The 16635-nt window shown below is 40.7% G+C and overlaps 1 protein-coding gene across 13 annotated transcripts in view; it reads left to right on the top strand.

The window, feature by feature from the left end:
* The window catches only part of LOC125464498 (general transcription factor II-I-like), a 224658-nt gene that overhangs the window by 133636 nt on the left and 74387 nt on the right, over positions 1-16635 (top strand). For 10 of the 13 annotated variants that reach the window (XM_048556896.2, XM_048556895.2, XM_048556897.2 and 7 more), the window contains 6 exons: positions 2041-2118; positions 2543-2626; positions 2753-2936; positions 3367-3395; positions 3527-3685; positions 6523-6816. In XM_048556896.2, coding sequence (XP_048412853.1) covers positions 2041-2118; positions 2543-2626; positions 2753-2936; positions 3367-3395; positions 3527-3685; positions 6523-6584 — 596 coding nt within the window. In that variant the 3' untranslated portion in view covers positions 6585-6816. Of the gene's footprint in view, positions 1-2040; positions 2119-2542; positions 2627-2752; positions 2937-3366; positions 3396-3526; positions 3686-4767; positions 4847-6522; positions 6817-16635 lie in introns of those variants that run through there. The other 3 variants (XM_048556893.2, XM_048556894.2, XM_048556898.2) reach the window with 3 other exon arrangements.

Here is a 16635-nt window from a genome sequence, read left to right as displayed (position 1 = left end):
ACCCCACAATGTATCTTCTTTGTGGAACTGGAACTTTATTACCGCAAGGACTGTTTTGCAGTTATTTCCACTCCGTGATAAACTGGCACACACCATTGGTCGGACAACAATTGTGTGGTGATCATCTATTCTGACCATCTTTATAAAAACAATGTGAACAGAACAGCAAAGAACTTGAGTATAAAGAAAATCCGTAAGGAAATCTACATTTGAGAGGTTATGGAGAGAACCTTGAACTGTTCTAAAAGCAAAAATAAACTGACGGCGTTACCTTGATGTAACAAAGCAGTAGAGAAATAATTTTATAGTGTGATGAATGTTTGAAATCACCAGTGGGGTGAAGAGTGGATGTAAATTTAAAATAAAACTGGAGGTTATTACAATACCAATTAATCAATTTATAGAGTCATAGAATTATATAGCACAGAAATTTCATGGGAATGATTTTTAAAATGTTGGGAGAAATTTAAAATGTAAACAAGGCATTTACTCAAGTGAAAGGTAGTTTCCAGAGTAGAACTTATGAATTTGCTGTAATCTATTTGAAATGTTTGGGATTCTAAAAATACTTAATGTATTTCGTAAACATTTACAGCGGAAAAGGGGTTGTTTTATTCAGCCGTTAACCTTTCTTTCTTTGTTTTGGTACATAATTTGTACCTCCCTATAAGAGCATACAGGCTCCATAAGTAATACACATAGCTATGTAGAAGTGGTAGTCCAAAATAATTGAAGGTCGGCTAATTCTTGCATTTGTTTTAATGTTCACCCAGTGATCAATTTTGGGTGACTGTCCAAAATAGAATCACTATACTTTACTTTTCTTAATGAATCTGATGCTAAAAAAAGCATCGTTGAACATGCTGACAGTGGTAACTTAAAGCAGTGTGTTTCTGTATGTGACTTTTGAATATTCCGTTCATCAGTCTTCTCAGCATACAGCCATTCCTATTAATAAATACAAATATTTCCAACGATGGCATCAAAGAATAGAGTTCTTGTTCACAGACTAAAACAATAGAAAAAACTCAAAAATAGGGTGTCAATTTTCCAATGAGGATGGATAGAGTAAAGAGCAGAATAACAACTGGCCAACATGTTAGGATTGGTTTGAAAAGCAGGTTTTCTCAAGTTAAACAATTAGTGTTGCTTACATTAGCTTCTGTCTGCTTCTAGGCCATGCACATTGATTTACTAGTTTAGATTATGATGTCAGTATTGGATGTAAATTAAAATCTTCAACCTGCAACAGAAAAGACAGTGGGAGAAGGAAGCATTTTCTTATTCGTGTACCATAAGCAATGATAGATTCAGATTTATGGTTCACTTTTAAAGAGTACCACCATCAATACTCCCCTTTAAAAGTCAGCTTATCACAAATATCTGATGAAGGGTCTGTGCCCGAAACGTCAGCTTTTGTGCTCCTGAGATGCTGCTTGGCCTGCTGTGTTCATCCAGCTTCACACTTTGTTACCTTATCACAAATATAAACTGTTAACAATTGTTTCTTCAGGTAGAGCATTCTTTAAATGGTGCAGGGGACACTGGTGAAGGAACTCGGAGATGTTTTAGTCGCGTAGAATGTAACAGATAATACTAATGTAGTCAAAATGGCTCCATGTACCCTTGATTAATCACTAGCCTTTTAATAATCATTTTTCTTAGAACATGTTGTTAAATCTATCAATCTGATTAATTTGTATAATCAGGAGTTTTAAGTTATCATCAGGGAGGTGGAATGCTGCAAGATTAAAACTTCAGAATAAAACTTGGTTGATATTTGCATGTTATTTCTGTCACTCATCTATAGATTTTGTTTTCTTTGGGTTGCTTCTTTTGAGTGAGTGAGGTGACGTGGTCAATGGTGATGGGCACTTTTGGCTTCTCCCTGTGTAGTGCATGATTGGACTGCACAAGATTGATTTTACTTTTACTGTCCCAAAAGTGGATTTATCATTTTTCTTTGTACCTATTTCATTTGATCTTTGTTTAAATGGGGGTTCTGGTGGTGAGATGGTCTCTTAAATTCTTATGATGCAGGTTTAGAAAGTCGAGCTGCTGCGTTACCCACAGCAACGGGTGTTGAAGATCTTAATATCATTCAAGTTACAGTCCCAGGTAGGGTGTAATTTACATTTATTCAATTTTCGCAGTGCTCTGTGGAACTTCAGCTTTTTCATTATACTTGCAGCACTATTTTGTAAAGTTTTCTTCCCTTTCTCTTTGCTAAAATCCTGATTTTAATTAGAAAGTCCAATCAGTGAGGACTATATATGATGTTTTTAAAAAAGTGCTATAATCTTTCCATTTGCATTAGCGACCTGGAGTGGAAGGATAGTGACTCAGATCTGTGCTTCCTTCTTATTCTTAGTTCTGATATCGAAATCTGATTTCACCATGAAATGCTATATTGAAAGGGATAAATAGGCTGATGACTATAAAGAGGGTATTTGGAGTTCAAATGAACAATGTAGCTCATATCTGTGGCAGCAACTGGTTATTCTGTCTTCATAACTGCATAAGAGTGTTGTTTGTCTTTCAGAAGGTGAAAATGAAAAAGTATCAAAGGTGGAAAAAGCCAGACAACTGAGAGAACAAGTAAATGACCTGTTCAGCAAGAAATTTGGTAATGTTTTAATATTAGTGGCCAGATGTTCATATCATGCATTTGTTTTCTTTCTGCGATTGGATTAAATACTTGCAAAAGAGATTAAAACAGATATAACCTTAAATATAACCTTTTTTCTTGTAGGCGAAGCTATCGGAATGAATTTCCCAGTGAAGGTTCCTTACAGAAAGATAACAATCAATCCTGGATGTGTTATAGTTGATGGCATGCCTCCAGGAGTTCCTTTTAAAGCACCAAGTTACCTTGAAATAAGTGCCATGAAAAAAATCCTGGAATCTGCCAACTTTATCAAATTTACCGTCATAAGGTGAGGTGTTGCTGAGATGTCTGTAATCTGAAATTTGACATTGCAGAGGATTATGAAATGTTATATGCTTTTGATCTGGATAAAGCTTTTAAAGAGTAGAGAACACTAATGATTAACACTGCACTGTAGGAACAGCCAAATGGTGCTGAGCAGTAACACACTGACGCAATGTTGAATGGAGCAGTAGAGCACAGCGCAGCCTGAGTTCTGTTCTGTGGTCTGTTGTGATCTTGGTTTAGGCATGTAAGGGAGAAATAAGTAATACAAATCTTTTATCCAGAAGGAAAATAGATTGCTGCCTTTGTAGGTTTGATATCACATGGCCAAGAAAGCAGGAGGCAATTTAGCTGAAGAACTGCTTTTTAAAAAAGTTTGTAAATTCTTTTGTATGAAATGTTAAAAATGTAATTTCTTTACTTTGCTTCCACAGACCTTTTCCAGGGCTCCTAATTAATAACCGTAAGTGAAAAGTACCATTGAATGAAATTTTAGTGTACGTATGAGTGTATGCATATGTGTGTCAATACATTCTATGCTTAATCTATTAAAGATAAGCACTTGACCTGACTCTTGTGGCTTTACATTTGCAGAGCTAGCTGAACCAAGTGGAACAGAGGTACCACCAGATGCAGTAGCAGCACCGTCAGCTGCTCCACCTCCACCTCCATCGGTGGTACAGATTGTCCCAATGGAACAAACCCCAGAGATGCCGACTGTATCGCTGGTTCCGCTTTTATCAGCAGCGCAAGGTAGGTGTACTATATTACTTATTGTTTCGAGTCAGGCCACATTCTAAAGCTGCTGTATTACTCAAAGCAAAAGGTACACTGTCTAAAAGAGAAAATATATTGATTTTTGATGGAAGTGTCATGACCCAGCTAAGTGCTGTGAAAGCGGTGAGAGGTTGGCTTCACAATTGTTGTTACCAACGTCTTTGTTATTCATGCACGTGTAATGTGAAGTTGTGACACAGCACAGCCTGAGTCCTGTTTATATTTATGCTTTGAAATGGATTCAGTCGTGCATTTCTGTTTATAAGAAGCCAAAAAATGGATGATTGCAGCCATTAGTTATTTTCTGCCTGATTTTGAACTTTGGCAAAAATCTTGATGAACGAAACTACTTAACCTTTAACAGTCAGATTCTAATATAAACTGTTTTTGCTAAAATGACCAAAAATATTTTTGAGTTGTACCTCTACATGTGGTTTACTAGCTATAGTAAGTATAAGAATGACTTATCCTATATTTCAGTACTGTTTCGAAACTGCTTGAGCCGTTAATATCATATTACCAATTTGATTTAGAGAGTCTAATTACTATCAATTTCGTATATGGCAACCTATGCGTAGTGTCATAAGCACTGTTACCTGTACATACGATGTGATCCCTAGTGGCAAGTCCAACACTTATTGCTCATAATTGCACAAGAGATGTTGATGACCCATCCTTTTAAACTGCTGGAGTCCATGGGATATAAGTACACTTGCTACATTGTTAGGATGTTTCAGGATTTTGAACATTGTGAAAATTTGATTGTTGTTCCAAGCCCCAAGGGAAACTTGCATTTTTTGGGATCCTCATGTATCGGCTGCCGTTTATATTCTAGATCTCAGAAGTTATAGGTTGAAGTAGTTTACTTGGTCATATTTTGTTTTTGTGATGAGGCTAAACTCTGATCTACGTTTTATAGAGGATATCTAATTAAAGAACCAGGATTCCACTTAGAAATTGGAAATCTCTAGCTCTTGCATAACACCAAATCTTCTGATCAAGCCAGCCGTAATTTATTACTGTGATTCATTGAATTATTTTGGTTTCTATTCTGCCAGATAAACCTCAAACACAAGAACTGCCTAAAATTAAAGAAGAGCCAAACTCAACATGGTAGTAGGAACTCATATGAGTGCAGTAAGTTTAGCTTTCAGTGGGCTTCTGCAGCCAGCTCACGAAACATCCAGTGGTTCCTCTCTGCCAGCAATGTCGTTACTAGGATTTCCCTCTGACATATTTATTGATGTTACTTACACTTCTGTGTAAAATAGCTTGTTCTTTTCTTTTCCTATTATGCACTTTACCTCTTAAACACTGCATGCTCTAATCTTTATTGTACTAAATTAACTTCATTTTATCAGAATATGTATGACAATAGTAGAAAGGTACAGCTTATTTTTAGCAGAGAGGTGTAACACTGATTAAATGTGGTGGTTTAGAAAACAGTAGGTTCAATAAGTGTGGATTGCAAATAATCCAATGAATATACTCCTAAACTGCACTTTGTCATCTTTAAGGACTTTTAAGTTGGTTCCCACCTCCTTTCAAATTTAAAATCTTATTTTTATCCTATTTTTCCCCCCAATCACTTTTCCCAAAAGAAGGAAACCAAAAGAAGAATCACCAGGTTAGAAATTGTGGCCCAGAAATCATGGGAATGTCAAAAAATGGGTTTCTTAAGGAAAAAAAAATTATTTTACACATATGTTAAAACGGAAAACACGTGGTTTTAAATTATGGTCAAATGTCAACCCATAATTATTCACACAGTTCACACATTACTTCTGTGGGGCTCATCAAATTCTTAATTTAAGCCATGAACAGGTTTTAAAAGTAACAATGAAGAGCTTTTGCTTGTGGCTCCACCTGCATATTAAAAATTGCCTTTAAAATGGAGATTGCCACTATTCACCTGCGTGCATCCTTGCTTTTAGTAAGCAGTCTTGTTTTGTGATCTGAGTCACACTTTGATGACCTCTGTCATAAGACTATGATAAGTTACTGCTCTACTGCCCTTCACAATAAATTTAACTAAGTGAATGATTAGCTGAAAATATTTGCTCTACTTAATTCTTCAAGTCCTCACCTCGATACCTAATGATTCTCCAAGAGCACTGTTACTTTTTGTCAAGAAATGAAACATAATTTGAGTCCACAGTTGCTGAGCATATCAGGGACCTCCTGTATAGCGTGCTTTGATGTGCTGGCTTCACAAATGTGACCCCCAAGGCTTGTTCAGACCCTAATTTTACAAGAAAAAGAGGCACCTGCATTGAAGTTTATCCCTACCGTTGAAGATGAAATCTATTTTTACTGATACACTCATGAAAAAAACAGAAGTTTACTAATGGAAATCAGTTTAAAATAATTTTGTTAGCACTAAGTTGGCTTGCTGAAATCAATGGCATAATACCATGTTCTTATTTTAAATGAGATCGAATTGAACTCGAGAAAGACCCTTGCGTCTGCATTCAGAAATGTTCAGGTTGCCACTATTAAATTATATAACTGGAGATTTTAAATTAATGCTTCCTTCACTGAGAAGATGTTTGAGTACGAGAGAGTATTGATTGTAATATACTGATACCTGACAGGAGATGGTGATTATACCTCTTTCTGGCCGCTTGCTTCTTTGTTCCCTTTTGCTTTGCCTGTATTACTTCTGTGCTGCTGATTTTGGCCATTTTGTGGCTTGATATCTTTTTTTGTTTAAATTCCTAAAAATATAAGTCTTGACATGAGCTGCACTGATATTGAACTATCTTTACTCCACTCTTGAGCACAGTCTAATAATTTCCTCCTCAAACTTGCAGGACCTGATGTCAGTCTGCATGAGAAATCTGAGCCTCCAGAATCATCCAGTGGAGAGGTGTGAGCTTCAGAAAGCTTTGACATCAGCTGTGTATTATAATTGTACAACATAGGAAAATGTTTGCTTATATCCAGACCTTTTTGTACCATTCAAAAGATTTTTTTTTCTTTTTTTAATCAGCACAAGATGAATTGCTTCTGTGAAATTCACCAAATTTTGTCTCTTTGGTTGAGGGAGTGTTCTGTACATCTGACTTGTCAACCAGAATACCTTTATTAAAATGAAGAAAACAATACTTGCTTTGTACTGGTGGCACCATTTGTGTTGAATGTTCGACTCAGTATCACTGAAAACCTATCTGTTTTGACCCTCTTCACTGCTACAAGACAATAATACTTGGATTATTGTAAATGATGTTTGGTTTTTTTTGGCCCTCAAAATCTTTATATGGTGTTTCTAGAAGTAGTGAAAATAAGAGGATTTGAACAGTTTGAGTATTTTCTTCCCCTTTGTTATTTCCAGAGTTCTGTTATCTCTGTAACACTTGAGGAAATTGTGCAAAGGAGTCAAGAAAATGTAATTCTAACAAGGTCCACAGTGTCTTGTCTATCGTTCTTTTCTGCTCAATTGGTGAAGAGGGGTCACCTGCCCCACCATCTGGGAGCTGCTATGAGAAAATTTGGAAGATGAGACAGAGATTTGAATACAAGTTACCCAGCACATGGCATTTATTCACTTCACTTTTTTATAAAAAAGAAATGGGTAGACAATGACAGTCATCCTGCCTGGTTAATGAAATCCAGTATGGTAAACCATCAGTGAGAGTCGGGATCCTTCTCTCTGTACACCAGATAAATCTCAAGGCTTGCTTTGAAACTTCCCTTTAAATTTGTTATTTAAGAAATGAGGAAAACAAGGGAATTAACTGCTTTTGTTTCTTTCATGTAATGTGGGTGTCTCCTGCTGAGGCCAGTATTTCTTGCCCTTCCCTACCTGCACTTGAATGGAGTGGCTTGCGGGGCCACTTCAGACAGTAGATAAACGTCAACCGTGTTGTGGCTGTGGAGTCACATAATGGTCAGACGTAACGATGACAGATTTACTACTTCAGTGGACACACTGAACTAGATGGGTTTTTACAACCAACAGAGACTACCTTTATATTTCGTTGTGTCCCCCAGACCATTAGCTTGGACTTCTAGATTGTTCCACTGTCATAATCATGAAATGATAAGATGGCTAAATACTGAAATTTTAGGCAGGTCATGGAGAACCAACATTAATTTGAAAATAAGGGATAGACCTTGGCTGGTAAATTGGATTCAAACTTTTTGATTGTGTGGCCAATGCAGTGAAGGGGTAAGTGTCTATACTTGTTATTTATGTAGAATTCCAAAATGTACTTGATGAGATGGTTCGTATAATTAGTTTGCACTCTAATTGGTGGGATGTTGTGTCTGGTGTCACTTGATAGTTTGAGGTCTCAACTATTCACTACTTATTAACAGCTGAGATAATGGAATAGAAAGGAAATGACCGATGGTGTATGGGGTGTAGATATAAACACAAATCATAAAATCATATATAGTGTCTAGACAAAACTGTGGCCACTGGCAAATGTGAGGTCAACCCCTCTGGATCTGAAAAGGATAAAACAGGGTAATTTTGCAATGTCAAAAACATTCAAATTTGAAGTCTAAAAAGACTTGGAGATCCAAACTGGTGTACAGAAATTACCAGAAAGTCTGGGTGAATTCTGCCCTCTATCCCTGGGAGACTAGAACTACAAGGCAATCGGAATTGTGCTTCTCATAAATCCCTGGGTAGACCATACACCCAGCAGTTCCATGTTTTAAGAAGGGTATATTAGTCTCTGAAGCAGAATAATGTAGAATTATACCTGGACTTCCAAGGGTTACATTGAGGAGAAATCATAAAAAGTACTGCTGTTTTTTCTACAATTTTTTAAAAGCTTAAGAAAACAAATATCTATCCTATTTCCAGCCTTGGAAACTATAGGACTGGGGAGAACAGTCACATAACTAAAGCCAGACTTCTCAGGAGAGAAATTGAGGAACACTCTGTTATTTAAAAAGCAGAAGTTTAGAAGTCTTTCCACAAATGGAAATTTATGCGAATTTTGACTTTAAACCCAGGATTGGTTAACAAAAACTTTAGTAGTTGTGGGACACAGGCAAACGTGAAGGGACCAATAAATAGATGAGGATGCGGTTCCTTGAGTTGATGTTGAGATTTGTGTACGAAGCCAAAAACTGAGACCTGAATCATCATCATTGGAGGTTCCTTGCAGAGGAGGATGTCTCTTCTACTCTCAGGATGGGTGCATAGGTAGCTGTACAAACTGATATAGCTGCCACAGGCTCTGTTACACTTGGTAGGTGATGGTCACGGGAAGGGATGGGTGGACATTAGTGTAGCAGCACGCTCCTTTCACCTGGCATCTCATTTTTCTTTCCCAACGGCAAGTGTCTAGGTGCTCAACACCTTCCTGGGTGCTGCTCCTCCATTTGGGCCAGTGATTCCCAGATGTCTGTGGGAATGTTGCACTTCGCCGGTGAGGCCTTGAGGGAATTACTGAAGTGCTTCCTCTGCCACTTAGGACTTACCTACAGTTTCAAAGCTGGAAATAGAGGACCTGCTTGGGGAGTTGCAACATTCGGGGATTCAAGTCGTGTGAAGGGTGGTCAGTGCCTTGATGTTGGGGAAGTTGGCCTGGTTGTGGATCCTGTGTTGATGCGTTTTTCTTCCTGGTGGATACACAGGATCTCGTGCAGATGATGGTACTGCTCCAGTGCCCTGAATAAGATTAGGGTAGCAAAGTGATCAGTGGTTGGTTGTGTTCTTTTTAAGAGGAGAGTACAGTGAGTATATATTTTGTTTATACAAAGAAAAGTTGCCATAGTTTTACTGGACCACAGGACTTTTGTCCCATTGGTGAGGCAACTTGTGATTTAACCTGAGGGTTACCATATCTCTGGTGCAGGGGGAGGTTGAGAAGGAGAGTCCTTAATGATAACCCAGTGAGAATTGAATTCATCGTCTGCAATGCAGAGCAAATGTCAACTACTGTTCTGCCAACTGAGCTAAACCAAACACCCAACTGGAAATACAGTAAACCTTTGAAAGGAGTGGATGGTCCCTGGAAAGAGATATGACAGCTGATACGGTGAAGGGAATATTGGGACTGATCAATCAGTGAATTAGGATGCTGCAGAAAGGATGACCCTGTTAGCTGAGTGGAGAGCCTTGTAAGACTTTCTTGGGTTTAGACAGAAGAGGAAACCTGCCGAATGGGGTTTGGGGAATTGCAGTATGAGGTCAGGGTATGGGCTGTAGTATGGAAATAGGGTTAGTGTTAGTTTGGGGGTACTCAAATACAGTGAACAGGAATTTTCAATTGAGGCAAAATGACTTAACTGTATCACTAGCATGTGAAAGCCCCTGCATATTTTTGAAAATTTCTCTCCTCACCTTAAAACGTGCCCTCTAGTCTTGAAATCCCCCATCCTGGGGAAAAGACACCAAGTGTCAATGTAATTTGAAGAGATTGACATGTGATCACACTGATCATCTATCTGTTATAACCTTGCACATTAAGTTTGAGGTCCCAGTAGATTACAATTTAGCAAATATCACCTTTAGTCAAGAAAGCTGGAAATCACAGGTCGGTTAGCGTAATTAGGAAGGTGCTAGCATTGTCCAAACATTCTACAACCCTAATTATGATCAGATGGAGCCTTCATGTCCTAATTTGTGAAAGGGAAATCATGCTTATTTAACTAGTAGAGTTCTGTGACACAATCTTGGTGGATAGAAAGGAACCTGCGGATGTGGTGACCAAATAGCTTTCGGTGGGGTGCCACATTAGAACTGGCTACAAAATTTGAGCACATGGAATAGGAGGTAACATGTTAATGTAAATAAAGGGCTAAACAGATTAGCAAGCGAACTAGTAAAGTGCCACGGGGATCAGTCTTGGGCCCTCATATTTACACTCTAACTCAATGATTTTGGAAAATAAAGTTCTAATCAAATAGTTAAATTTGCCAAAAACACTTGGGTAAGAAAAGGAATGTGTCAAGAAGAGGTAGGTTATGCAAAGGGACATGAACAGGTTGCAACTGGGCAGAAGTTTGCATATGGAATATAATGTGTAGATATAACTCATCCATTTTAGCAGAAAGAGGTGTGTGTTCGGTCAGAAATTAGTGACTCGGATGTCCTGTTGCATGAATCAAAGTCAATACGTAGTTCTGGATCAGAATATTGAAGCATACATGCCATCCAGAAGCTAGAAAATGCTCAAACTGCATGTGTATAAATTACTTGGGTGATGCTGCAATAATTTTTCCTATGAAAGAGTGGATAGTCAGTCAGTTCTGGCCCTAGTGGACATCAGTTCACTATGTTGAGCTTACCTCATTAGTACTAACAGGCGTTGAGATATACCTTACTTGATTGAACTATTTCACTGGACTTTGCACAATAAATGTGATTTTTGCTTGTGTGGTGCTCCTCCTAGTGGTGATGCTGGTCACAGTCCATTTAAAAAAGCTAATATGATATTACCCCATTGAATGGAATTCAATACAGAAGTAGGGAGATTATTATTCAATTGGTGAGACCACCTTTTGTGTATAGTACTGGTCATCTTATTTAAAGAAGAATATAAATTTGAAGCATTAGAACAGGTTAATTAGATGAAAACCTGGAATGGTAGGTCGCCTTCTGAGAAAGTGTTGGACAGGCTGAGCTTGTCTCCACTGGAATTTAGAAGACTCGATTTGACTGAACATAGAACATAGAACATTACAGCACAGTACAGGCCCTTCGGCCCTCGATGTTGTGCCGACCTGTCATACCGATCTCAAGCCCATCCAACCTACACTATTCCACGTACGTCCATATGCTTGTCCAATGACGACTTAAATGTACCCAAAGTTGGCAAATCTACTACCGTTGCAGGCAAAGCGTTCCATTCCCTTACTACTCTGAGTAAAGAAACTACCTCTGACATCGGTCCTATATCTTTCACCCCTCAATTTAAAGCTATGCCCCCTCGTGCTCGCCGTCACAATCCTAGGAAAAAGCCTCTCCCTATCTACCCTATCTAACCCTCTGATTATTTTATGTTTCAATTAAGTCACCTCTCAACCTTCTCTCTAATGAAAACAGCCTCAAGTCCCTCAGCCTTTCCTCGTAAGACCTTCCCTCCATACCAGGCAACATCCTAGTAAATCTCCTCTGCACCCCTTCCAAAGCTTCCACATCCTTCTTATAATGCGGTGACCAGAACGGTACACAATACTCCAAGTGCGGCCGCACCAGAGTTTTGTACAGCTTCACCATAACCGCTTGATTCCGGAACTCGATCCCTCTATTAATAAAAGCTAAAACACTGTACGCCTTCTTAACAGCCCTGTCAACCTGGGTGGCAACTTTCAAGGATCTGTGTACATGGACACCGAGATCTCTCTGCTCATCTACAATGCTGAGAATCTTACCATTAGCCCTGTACTTTGCATTCCGGTTACTCCGACCAAAGTGCATCACCTCACACTTGTCTGCATTGAACTCCATTTGCCACCTCTCAGCCCAGCTCTGCAGCTTATCTATGTCTCTCTGCAACCTACAGCATCCTTCGTCACTAACCACAACTCCACCGACCTTAGTGTCTTCTACAAATTTACTAACCCATCCTTCTACGCCCTCATCCAGGTCATTGATAAAAATGACAAACAGCAGTGGACCCAACACTGACCCTTGCGGTACACCACTAGCAACTGGTCTCCAGGATGAACATTTCCCATCAACTACCACCCTCTGTCTTCTTTCAGCAAGCCAATTTCTGATCCAAACTGCTATATCTCCCACAATTCCATTCCTCCGCATTTTGTACAATGGCCTACTGTGGGGAACCTTATCGAACGCCTTGCTGAAATCCATTTACACCACATCAACCGGTTTACTCTCATCTACCTGTTTGGTCACCTTCTCAAAGAACTCAATAAGGTTTGTGAGGCATGACCTTCCCTTCACAAAACCGTGCTGACTATCCCTAATCAATTTATTTTTTTCTAGATGATGATAAATCCTATCCCTTATAACCTTTTCCAACACTTTACCAACAACTGAGGTAAGGCTCACTGGTCTATAATTACCAGGGTTGTCTCTACTCCCCTTCTTGAACTGGGGAACCACATTTGCTATCCTCCTGTCATCTGGCACTATTCCTGTAGACAATGACGAGTTAAAGATCAATGCCAAAGGCTCGGCAATCTCCTCCCTGGCTTCCCAGAGGATCCGAGGATAAATCCCATCCGGCCCAGGGGACTTATCTATCTTCACCCTCTGTAGGATTTCTAATACCTCTTCCTTGTGAGCCTCAATCCCACATAGTCTAGTAGCCTGTATCTCAGTATTCTCCTCGACAACATTGTTGTTTTCTAGAGTGAATACTGTTGAAAAATATTCATTTAGCGCTTCCCCTATCTCATCTGACTCCACACACAACTTACCACCACTATCTTTGATTGGGCCTAATCTTACTTTCATCATTCTTTTATTCCTTAAATACCTATAGAAAGCCTTAGGGTTTACCCTGATCCTATCCGCCAACAACTTCTCGTCTCCTCCTGGCTCCTCTGAGCTCTCTCTTTCGGTCTTTCCTGGCTACCTCGTAGCCCTCAAGTGCCCTAACTGAGCCTTCACATCTCATCCTAACATAAGCCTTCTTCTTCCTCTTGACCAGAGATTCCACCTTCTTCGTAAACCACAGCTCCCACACTCTACAGCTTCCTCCCTGCCTGACAGGTACATACTTATCTAGGACACATAGGAGCTTTTCCTTGAATAAGCTCCATATTTCTAATGTGCCCATCCCCTTCAGTTTCCTTCCCCATCCTATGCTCCCTGAATCTTGCCTAATCTCATTGTAATTGCCTTTCCCCCAGCTATAACTCTTGCCCAGTGGTATACACCTATCCCTTTCCATCACTAAAGTAAACATAACAGAATTATGATCGCTATCACCAAAGTGCTCACCTACTTCCAAATCTAACACCTGGCCAGGCTCATTACCCAGTACCAAATCTAATGCGGCTTCGCCCCTTGTTGACCTATCTACATACTGTGTCAGGAAGCCCTCCTGCACACACTGGACAAAAACTCACCCATCTATAGTACTCGAACTATAGTGTTCCCAGTCAATATTTGGAAAGTTGAAGTCCCCAATGACAACTACCCTGTCTCTCTCACTCCTATCGAGAATCATCTTTGCTATCCTTTCCTCTACATCTCTGGAACTATTCGGAGGCCTATAGAAAACTCCCAACAGGGTGACCTCTCCTTTCCTGTTTCTAACCTTAGCCCATACTACCTCAGTTGATGAGCCCCCAAACATCCTTTCTGCAACTGTAATACTGTCCTTGACCAAGAATGCCACACCTCCGCCCCTTTTACAATCTTCTCTGTTCTTACTGAAACAACCATTCCTGCAACAACCATTCTTGTCCCTGCTCTATCCATGTCTCCGAAATGGCTACAACGTCGAAGTCCCAGGTACTAACCCATGCTGCAAGTTCACCCACCTTATTCCGGACGCTCCTGGCATTGAAGTAGACACACTTCAAACCAACTTCTTGCTTGCCGGTGCCATCTTGCTTCCCTGAAACTTTATTTCGGACCACCCTACTCTCAACCTTTTCTATAGTCGAACTACAATTTTGGTGCCCATCCCCCTGCTGAGTTAGTTTAAACCCACCCGAATAGCCTTAGCAAATTTCTCCCCCAGGATATCGGTACCCCTCTGGTTCAGGTGAAGACCATCCTGCTTGTAGAGGTCCTACCTACTCCAGAAAGACCCCCCAATTATCCAAGAATCCAAAACCCTCCCTCCTGCACCATCCCTGTAGCCACGTGTTCAACTCCCCTCTCTCCCCCTATTCCTTGCCTCACTAGCACGTGGCACGGGCAACAAACCAGAGACAACAACTCTGTTCGTCCTAGCTCTCAGCTTCCATCCTAGCTCCCTGAATTTCTGCCTTAAATCCCCATCTCTCTTCCTACCTATGTCGTTGGTGCCAATGTGGACCACGACTTGGGGCTGCTCCCCCTCCCCCTTAAGAATCCCAAAAACACGATAGAGACATCACGCACCCTGGCACCTGGGAGGCAACACACCAACCATGAGCCCCTCTTGTCCCCACAGAACATCCTATCTGTCCCCCTAACTATGGAGTCCCCAATGACTAATGATCTGCTCCTCTTCCCCCATCCCTTCTGAGCAGCAGGGACAGACTCTGTGCCAGAGACCTGTGCCCCACTGCTTTCCCCTGGTAAGTCATCCCCCCAACAGTATCCAAAACGGTATACTTATTGTTGAGGGGAATGGCCACAGGGGATCCCTGCACTGCCTGCCCGTTCCCTTTCCGTCCCCTGACCGTAACCCATCTGCCGTTTTCTTGTACTTGAGGAGTGACTACCTCCCTGTAACTCCTCTCAATAACGCCCTCTGCCTCCCGAATGATCCGAAGTTCATCCAGCTCCAGCTCCAGTTCCCTAACGCGGTTTTCAAGGAGCTGGAGTTGGGTGCACTTCCTGCAGATGTAGTCAGCAGGGACACTAGTGGTGACCCTTACCTCCCACTTTCTGCAGGAGGAACATTCAACTGCCCTGACCTCTGTTCCCAGTATTCTGAACTCCCAAGACTTAAAAAATAAAGAATAAAAATAAACTTGTTACCTTACCAATCAGGCACACAGAACCTTTTTTTTTGGTTAGAGGAGGAGGATGGGTGGGAGACACTACGCGAGTATTGTTTCTGGTAACGCAACCACACAAATTTACTACCTCACTTACTCAACAGTCCCGTGTCCGCTCCTGGTCAGCGTCCCTCCACCTATTCACGAGGTAAGCTTTTTAAAGATTCAAAAACAGTGACTCACCGGCATCCCGACAGGCCCCTGCAACCAGAAATCTCTCTTCCCCCGTCTCTCTCTTTACGCAGATACGGCGACTCAAATTGGTCAGGAATTCAGAATATGGTGGCTCAGTGGTTAGTACTACCACCTCACAGAGCCAGGAACCCGGGTGCAACCCCAGCTTCAAGTGACTGCCTGTGTGGAGTTTACACATGCTCCCCATGTCTGTGTGGGTTTCCTCCGGTTTCTTCCCACGGACCAAAGATGTGAAGGCTCGGTGGATTGGCCGCTTTAAATTGTCCGTAGTGTTCAGGGATGTGTAGATTAGGTGGGTTATAGGGGGATGGGTCTGGATGGAATGCTCTGAGGGTCGGTGCGGGCTTGTTGGGCCGAAGGCCCTGTTTCCACACTGTGAGGATTCCATGATCTCTGAAACCAGAGGACGTACATCAGAATACGCCAACATTTTGGAGAAGTTTACTGGCAATAGTGATTTTGCTGTTCAAATTTGCTTCACTCACTGAAGTATGCACATTTGTAACATCCGAAAGAGATTTTAAGACGTTTGCTGAAATGTTAATCTTGTCGTGCAAAGTTGGTTATTTCACCAACTTACGATCTTTGGTAAAATCTTTAACAGATTTTAAGAACGTGCCAACATTCTGGGGAAGTTTGCTAGATGTGGTGATATTATTGTTCAAAACTGCTTTTTTCACCAAGTTATGCACTTAATATTGGAAACAAAAAATGCTGGAAATCACAGTAGGTCAGGCATCCTTGAGAGAGAGCAAACTAACATTGAGTCCAGATGGCGCGTATAAGATCATGAAGAATCTTGATGGATGTTTCCTGTTGTGCAGAATCTAAACTTAAGGGGTGAAAGGTTCAGGTTAGGCAAGACCATCAGCGACAGTGAATGGCAGGGAGCAGTCTCAAAAGGGACAAGTGACCTATCCCCAATCCTAATTTATTGTTTCGTGTACAAGGTTGTAGGTGTTTCCCAGCATACAGGTCATGTCACAAGCCTCATGAAAACATTTTGTTTACAGAATCTTAGCATTGCTGGCTAGACAGTTGTTGGCTTTGCCTAATTGCTGTTTAGAAGGCTATACTTTCTTGAAATGCTGCAGACCAAGTAGTGAAGGTGCACCCTAGAAAATAAAGTTCTGATA

This window comes from Stegostoma tigrinum, chromosome 27 (genome assembly GCF_030684315.1).
Source record: "Stegostoma tigrinum isolate sSteTig4 chromosome 27, sSteTig4.hap1, whole genome shotgun sequence".
NCBI classification, from domain to species: Eukaryota; Metazoa; Chordata; class Chondrichthyes; order Orectolobiformes; family Stegostomatidae; genus Stegostoma; species Stegostoma tigrinum.
Note: the sequence above shows the minus strand (reverse complement) of the source record. Positions and strands in the feature narration are given on the sequence as shown.